General features: G+C 38.3%; 1 protein-coding gene across 16 annotated transcripts in view; it reads left to right on the top strand.

Moving 5' to 3' along the window:
* The window catches only part of SPAG9 (sperm associated antigen 9), a 148,198-nt gene extending 140,093 nt beyond the window's left edge, over positions 1–8,105 (top strand). For 7 of the 16 annotated variants that reach the window (XM_017540187.2, XM_037742577.1, XM_037742576.1 and 4 more), the window contains one exon: positions 3,915–4,633. In XM_017540187.2, the coding sequence (XP_017395676.1) occupies positions 3,915–4,030 (116 nt within the window). In that variant the 3' untranslated portion in view covers positions 4,031–4,633. Of the gene's footprint in view, positions 1–3,914 lie in introns of all 16 variants that reach the window. The other 9 variants (XM_017540184.2, XM_017540194.2, XM_017540192.2 and 6 more) reach the window with 3 other exon arrangements.
* Positions 8,106–8,704: the final 599 nt, after the last annotated feature.

Raw genomic sequence — 8,704 nt, 5'->3', positions numbered from 1 at the left:
CATGCCTGTAATCCCAGCTACTCAGGAGGCTGAGGCAGGAGAATTGCCTGAACCCAGGAGGCGGAGGTTGCGGTGAGCCGAGATCGTGCCATTGCACTCCAGCCTGGGTAACGAGAGCAAAACTCCGTCTCAAAAAAATAAATAAATAAAATAAATAAATAAATAAATAAATAAAAATGTTATTGATGCTGTGGTGGTAAGTAGTCAGTTATTTCCAAGGATGAGGAGAGAAGGAAGTCAAGAAATGATGCTTGAGGTGACTCAGCACTGTTTAATATTAGCCCAAAGGGTCAGGTTGGGGAATAAGGTAGGGAGGACCAGGGACTGGCACTCCAAGGTAAGAGAAAGCTTGGGCATAGGTTTAAAAATATGAAAGGATATGGGGGATGGACTGGAGGTTCAAGACTAGCCATAGGAAATGAGTTGGGAAAAAGTGAACACCCAAGAAAGGTAGTAACAGTGGGAACAGATAAGAAGCATAACAGAAATGTGGGGAAAGAAGAAATGGGCCATAGAGCTCAGGACTGTCAACAGGAGAAGCAGGTCTGGAGGGACAGAAAGAGGAGTCCAGCGCCGGACATGTTGATCTTGAAGAACATAGTGGTGATTTAGGTGGGACACTTCCACTGGACTTCTGAATATACAGGTCCTCTATCTTAGTGGGGAGGGGATTGGGGGCTGTCAGCATGGAGTGGTACTAAAGGCCATGGAGGTTGGTGAGTTCACCCAAGGAGCTGAAAGGAAAGTTTCCAGTGGCAAAACCTGGTCTCTAATAAAAATACGAAAATTAGCTGAGCCTGGTGCTGCACACCTGTAATTTCAACTATTCAGGAGGCTGAGGCAGGAGAATCACTTGAACCCGGGAGGTGGAGGTTGCAGTGAGCCGAGATCACAGCACTGCACTCCAGCCTGGGCAACAGAGTTAGACTCCAGCTCAAAAAAATAGAAAGAAAGAAAAAGGAAAGGTTCCAGGATAGAACCCTGAATTCATATTCCAATTAAAGATCAGTAGAGCTTATGGAAGGATCTGAGAGGGAATGTCCAGACAGATACAAAGAAAACATGGAGAACTGGTGCTCGTGAAAGAGTAGTGCTTTGTAAATTGTCAGACACTGTACAAATACAAATTTATTTGCTATAATTTTTTTTTTTTTTTTTTTTTTAATTAAAGTTTTTTTTTTTTTTTTTTTTTTTTTTTTTTTTTTTTTTTTTTTTTTTTTTTTTTTTTTTTTTTTGAGACAGAGTCTCACTCTGTCACCCAGGCTGGAGTGCAGTGACATGATCTTGGCTTACTATATCCTCCATCTCCCGGGTTCCTCCTGCCTCAGCCTCCTGAGTAGGTGGGATTACAGGCATGTGGCACCATGCCTGGTTAATTTTTGTGTTTTCTTTTTCTTTGTTTGTTTTTAGGTGTTTGTTTTTTGAGACAGAGTCTCGCTCTGTCACCCAGGCTCTGGAGTGCAATGGCATGATCTTGGCTCACTGCAACCTCTTCCTCCCAGGTTCAAGCAGTTCTCCTGTCTCAGCCTCCCAAGTAGCTGGGACTACAGGCGTCCACCACCACGCTTGGCTAATTTTTGTATATATATATATTCTTTTAGTAGAGGCAAGGTTTCATCATATTGGTCAGGCTGGTCTCAAACTCCTGACCTCAGGTGATCCTACTGCCATGGCCTCCCAAAGTGCTGGGATTACAGGCATGAGCCACTGCACCTGGCCAATTTTTGTATTTTTAGTAGAGATGGGGTTTCACCATGTTGGCCAGGCTGGTCTCAAACTCCTGGCCTCAAACAATCTGCCTGCCCCAGCCTCCCAAAGTGCTGGGATTACAGGCGTGAGCCACTGCACCCAGCTTATTTGCTATAAATAAATGGATCCCTTGGCCTAAAATCTTAGGGCTTCACAAAGTCCCCAGACATAAGGCACTAGATAATTTGAGAGAATATGATAATGTTGTAAATCAGTAACAAATACTTTAGATATGAATTCTGTAAAGGAATTAAAAAAAATTGGGTCATTTAAATGACAATGTGACAAATGTGATTAGTGTCACTAGTGTCTGATGCAAAAAGTTTGTTGACTACTTTTAAGGGAGGAAGGCTGTTAATGTTATGTTTAGAAATTGATTCCAAGGATGTCAACAGGAATGGAGTCATTTCAAAGTGTTTTGAATAATGGGCTATTGGTGAATTCCCTTTCATGAGAGGAATTGTCAGGGACTCCACTTGGCTGGGGTAGTTTTTGTAACTTTGTCTTGGAGTGCAGAATGGCAGTTGGAACCGTACTAAAGAGTTTGTTAATAAAATCTCTATGTGGCTTTTCCATTTCCACTAAAAATTCCTTCCATTGTGAATCCTGAAAATAGAACAAAAATTGCCTAACCGGGTTTGGCAATATCTCTAGTTATTTCCAGCCTGAAAAATAGACTTGTCTTTAGCATAGGCTAATTTTAATAGTGAATATGCTGTTTTAAAAAAATCAAATTTGATCTTTTGTTGGGGTCCATTTCCTTTTTCATTTCCTGTAATATTTTAACAATGAGAAACTGATTCTAACAATCCCATTTTTTTTTTAAATGATTTAAACTTAAAACAGGCTGTAGAGACTCTAGCAGACAGGACAATTTTCTTACAAATAAAATCTTCAGAACAACTCAGAAAAGAAATGCCAACAGCCTTTTGTCTCAGCCAGTTGATTTGTTATCATTGTAATTTTTTAAAATTTAAGAGCCAAACTTAATTTTTTTCCCTTCTAACTACCTAGTTATGTTTCTGTTTAGAGATGGGATTTTGACCTGAGTGTTCTCTCTCTAGTTTGACATTGCTGTGAAAGGCCATTACAGGGCTGGATAAGGGAAAGTTTGGCCTGCAGAGAAGAATGCAGATATTTAGGGTTTTTTCTCTTCTGCTGTTTCTAGTCAGCATTGTCAATATTTTCTTTTGTCCAGCTGAAATTCACATGGGGCACATGAAAAAATTCTGTTAGATCAGTGGAATATCTTTAGGTCCTATGGTGTACATGTTTTTAGGATTCTGCTGAAGAATCCATCCCACTAGACAAGTTACCACTGGATTGTGCCAAAATAACGCCAGTCTGTGACAACAAATGTAATTGATGCAAGCTTATATCGAGAAGAATGGTATGCCCTGCACTGGGTCTTGTGGAGAGGAGTGTGGTGTACCCCAAACTGGGCCTTGGAAGCCAGTGTCTTTGGTCAGGACACCACTGATCACATTCACTCAGCTACCATGCAGAAGAACCTGTATCTTGGCTCTTTGTTTCTTCTTTTCCATTATATGCTGTTAATTCATAACCTCTCCTAAGCTTGAAAATCATTGGAAGAAAAACCCAGTAGGTGATGAATCTGCCATCTTCAGTGCTGCAGGCTGATTATTTTAATTTCCATATGCTTGTATTGATTATCTCCAATTGGAGACTGTTACACCTATCATTTATAGTAAGTGTGAGTTATTTGGGTTTAGTTAGTGTGCTCTGTACCTGTGCTCATGCATTTTATAACACTATTTAGTCTCAGTTCTTAGTTTGAAATAAGTGAGAGTCAACTCTTTATTTTGGATGAACACAGAATTGGACAGCTTTGCTTTCTTAGCTTCCCATAGCTGGTACCATCAGTATGCAGACATATTGGGATGGCTTTTCAACATAGTATAATAAACTCAATTTTATAAATACAGTGTGAAAAATGAATTAACCTTTTCTGAAGTCAAGCAGTAGCTTGGGTGAATATGGGTGAGGATTCTGATTCATAGTTTCTTTTACTGTTTACTCTCCAATGGAAGATCATACAAGTTTTGGCATCTTGTTCATGGACTAACCACGAGCATTCTGTCTGACTCACATCGTTCTATATTTTCTGTGCTTAGCCTAACTTGAGTCTTCTTATCATTCACTAGGTGATGAAGGTGGAGAATCAGAACTTCTTGGAGAGGATCTTCCACTTGAACCTTCTGTCACCAAAGCAGAAAGGAGTCACTTGATAGTATGGCAAGTGATGTATGGCAGTGAGTGAGTCCATAGGAAACAGGTGGAGATGGGGAAGCCATCTCTTCTGCATGGTTTATTTTTCCTTTATTTAATGCTCTTTTTGTGAGATAAGTTTCACCACATAATGTGTGAGCATTTTTTCCTGTTAACTTTATATTACAAAATCTGTTCTACCATAACAATACAGAGGAACTAGCTGTTATACTGCACCAGTGTTATAGGTAACTTCAGTATATTATGAACCAATCAAAGAATGTTTACGTCCTGCAAACTGGTGAATTATAGAAAGCAATCCAGATGTGGTTTACTCTGCCACAGTCTAATGTCATTCATTTCATTTGATGGGGTCACTTTTTAGCTGTCACTAATAATGGAATTAATGGGAAACACTTGATAAATGAAACTGTACCCTTAAATACAATAGCTGAGTTTTCCCCAGTGTATTGTAAAATTGACACATACTAATATGAGATGGATTATCAGGATTTATCTAAATGTCCCAAGAGGGCTAAAAGCTAACTGTAAATTATTCTAACTTTCACTTTAAAATCTGACAAATCTTGTTTATATGGCATATAAAACTTTGTTTTCATCAGATTTTTGGGGGGTTTTATATTAAAGAAATTAAGACTACACTATTTAAATAAACGTTTCCTGTTTCTGACTTATTAGATCTCTAAAGTTTATGAGGCCTACTTCTCTGAATATTCTGATGGTTTTTTTTTTTTTTTTTTTTTTTGAGACCAGTCTCATTTTCATACTGACATGTCTGAAAGGTTTATTATTTATAAAGCTTAGAATGTACTCTGGGAAGCTTAGAAGATACTTCAGCACTGGGAGGATTTTTTAAAGGAAATGTGTTTTGTGTATTTCTTGTACCAGAGAATGGTGACGTTGATTGAATTTTTTCCATGTAAAAAATGTACCTGTTTGCCAAATGTTTCTAGATTGCTTTTACCTGTTGTAAAGTAAAACTGTAGTGGGGATGGAGTCTGGCCTAAGTACGGAATGAGGGATTTAATTAGAAAAGTTACTTTCTTTTGTTCTGTATCAAACTGCAGAACAGCTGTATACTTGGTATTTTGTATGTGAATAACATTTTAGCTTTTGTGCCCTTTTGAGCTTAAAGGGTTATCTTCAGAGGGGAAACCGATGAAGGAGAAGAAGACAGAGCTAAGATACCATAAAGTAAAGGTTGACATTACGTATTTTCATTCACTATGTCCATTAAAAAAAAAAATAGATTATTTTGGGCGTGATGACTCACGCCTGTAATCTCAACACTTTGGGAGGCTGAGGCGGATGGATTGCTTGAGTCCAGGAATTCAAGACCAGCCTGGGAAACATGGTGAAACCCTGTCTCTACAAAAAAAACCCACAAAATAAATTAGCCAATGTGGTAGTGCATGCCTGTAGTCTCAGCTGCATGGGAGGTTGAGATGGGAGGATCACCTGGGCCCAGGAGGTGGAGGTTGCAGTGAGCCTTGATAACACCACTGCAGTCTAGCCTGGGTGACAGAGCAAGACCTTGTCCCAAAACAGACAGACAAGCAAAAAATAGATTAAAGTCCGGATTTAACTGATTTTCTTGCTTAATAAGTTTTTTAAAACCATGATGCTGCAATTTTTCTCCCTCTCAAGCGTCTTGACAATATGTGATTTACCCCTTTTTATCTATTACTCTAAGCAAAGCTAAATACAATTTTTTTTTGTTTTTTTTGAGACGGAGTCTAGCTCTGTTGCCTAGGCTGGAGTGCAATGGCAAGATCTCAGCTCACTGCAACCTCTGCTCCCTGGGTTCAGGCAGTTCTCCTGCCTCAGCCTCCCGAGTAGCTGGGACTACAGACGCGTGCCACCACACCCAACTAATTTTTGTAGAGACCAGGTTTCACCATGTTGGCCAGGCTGGTCTCAAACTCCTGACCTCAGATGATCCCCGCTCCTTGGCCTCCCAAAGTGTTAGGATTACAGGCGTGAGCCACTGCACTCAGTTGAAGCAAAGCTAACTGTAATTTTATGTACTGAATTAACAGTATAAACCTATAGGATAAAGGCTCCCTAATCATCAGAAAGACTACTGGAAAGGAAAGAAAGCAAATGGAGATGTCAAATTGTCTAAGCATTCTTAAGTGATTTTTCTGAACTTTTATACAAAGATGTTTGTAAAAAGTACACCAGTGGCTTTTACACATATACATGATTAGGCTAGATTGTGAAGTATATGTCATTTCATGAGTCAGAGGAGACGTTTGGATCCATTGGGCCCATGTGTGTCTATAAGCACATTGTGTACACAATAAAATTGTAGCCACTCATGTATTAAAAGAAAACTGTTTTGGTAAAAAGCTGTATTAAAAGAATAATTTTTTTGCTTGAGCTACTTAGTCACTTTTTTTCAGGGCACCAAAACTTAGGCTAGTTTTTCATAGCTTGTTTGCTATGTTTTTATTTCATTTTAAATCTGAGCCATTTTTGGCAATATCTTTTAAAAAATCATTTTGAAACATTTATTGGAAATGTATAGATTCACAAGAAAGAGACACCAAAGTGTTTGGGAATTTGAATCCCAAGAAGTAAACATCCCAGAGTCAGATCCCATTTGCTGTTGTTCAGCCATGTTTGTATGACTGAATGTAATTTAGGAAATCAGGAGTTACAGATGAAAAATACAAACATGTAACAATGGTTGTAATTGCTTTTTTTGAACTTACTGGCTTTAACTTAAGTAATATAGGTGTGTAGTTATTTTATCTAAAGATGTCAGATTATCTGTGGCCCTGTTAATTAACTGCAGGGATCAGAGAGAGGACAAAAATGCCTGTATAATTTCTTTTAAAGGCTTGTCCTTATGTTTGTAATTTCGGTTAAATATTTTCTACAGATTGCTTCACTTCCCCTTTCCCTCAAAAGCAAGTTTATATTCTTGTAATGTTTACTTTGGTCAACATGGTAACTTTTGGAAGAAAATGCCAAAATGTAAGCTTCTCACAAGCAGCAAAGGGGTGTAACTGCCGTAGCCACCACATCCAGGGCAGAGAAGAGGCCTGTGTACTTCGGGTTGATCTCACCGTACAAAAAAAGTGGAAGAAATAAGGGATACTTGAGGGTTTCTCATTTTATCATACCTGGGTCATGTACAAGGTTGAACCATATGAAATTGCCAATGTTCAACCATTACTGATCTACAAAAATGACAGTATCATATGCCTCAACCTAATACTTACTATTAAATGCAGGTTAAAATCTCTGTGAGGCAAAGGGATAATATTCTCTAGGAACTCACTTTTGAGAGTATTTTTCTCTAACTCCTGTGGATCTAAATTTTAAAAATAGGAAGGAATCACTTAACAGCTGCAGCTTGTGGAGAGTATAAAACATTTTGAGCACAATGTCAGCACATAAACTTTTCAGATTGTGTTTGCACAGAAAGGGTTAAAATCAATTCTTTCACTTACTGCATTGTTCATTTCTTATAAAGGTCTTCCTACATTTGAGACTAGACCCTTTAACATAGGCTGCCTTAGTAACAAATAAAACAGATGTCTCATAATATTAACTGTCCTAAAGAACATGTGTCTTGCAAATGCCATGGAACAGAATATTTATTTCCTTGTGAGTATTATGACCATTACCAAAGGACTGAACCAGATTTAGGGCTCTTCTCAATTGATCATGTTCAGAAAGGGACTTATTTGTAACATGAGAAACGTAGAAGAGAAAATGAAATATGGAAATCATAAATGCTTTTCTAACAGGGTTATGCTATTCTGTAACACTAAATGTTTGTCTTTTCTCTTGAAAGGTTGTTTTATTAATTTTGTCATACACTTCTCAATATTTGAATATATCTTAACCATTTTATGTTCCAAATTCGTTTTTTGTCCGAGACATTCTATCAGAATTTTACTTGCCTCTATAATCTGAAAAATGGGTTCTATAATGTCCCACTTGCTGTCTCTTAGAGACTGAGCTTCATTTCTATGAGCAAAAAGCTCATTTCGCAATGTAGTTATTTCAGTATTTATTTCTATGATGGAATCCCTGGGGTTCGGAATGTAACTTTGTACATGAAATATATATAAATATGTATATGAAACATGTATGAGGCCTAGCGTGTTTTGTTTTGTTTTAAACCGTTCCTGGGGATCTGAACTTGGTTTTTATTTGCAAGTCTAATAATCTTCCCCATCACACATGTCATTTCTGAGAGTCAGGACTGTTGCCATTGGCACTGGCTGAAGGTGAGCCCTGGGGAATACTCACACTGGTCAGGTTGGCTCATGTGTTCAGATGAGATGTGAGAACAGAGCTTGAGTCACAGCCCACACATGATACTAAGGCATATACTACTTGCCAGATCATTCAATAATAAGAGGCAGGTTGTAATGTAATTTTAATAATGCAGTGTGCTTATTTGTGATCCAGTTGCTCGGGTGAGACTCTGGAAGGAAGAATGATTATAAAACTGTCATGCAAAAGCACAATGTGATTCCAGATTCAGTGCAGTAATGTTTAGCCTCATCCAGTGTGTTTTGTTTGTGCCTTCAAGAAACGGGAGGTTCTAACATGACAGTAAAAGTCGCGCCAGTTGGCATGTTAATAGGACTGTTCTCTAGATTAAGGCACTGTTCAGTGAGGTTGGATGCCCTAGAACATAATGTATAGCCCGGCTCATTCCTAGTCTTTTTTTTTTTTTTTT

Source organism: Cebus imitator, unplaced genomic scaffold, assembly GCF_001604975.1.
Source record: "Cebus imitator isolate Cc_AM_T3 unplaced genomic scaffold, Cebus_imitator-1.0 Scaffold123, whole genome shotgun sequence".
Taxonomy (NCBI): Eukaryota; Metazoa; Chordata; class Mammalia; order Primates; family Cebidae; genus Cebus; species Cebus imitator.
The sequence above is the reverse complement of the archived record's forward strand: the minus strand, read 5'-3'. Positions and strand labels throughout refer to the sequence as shown.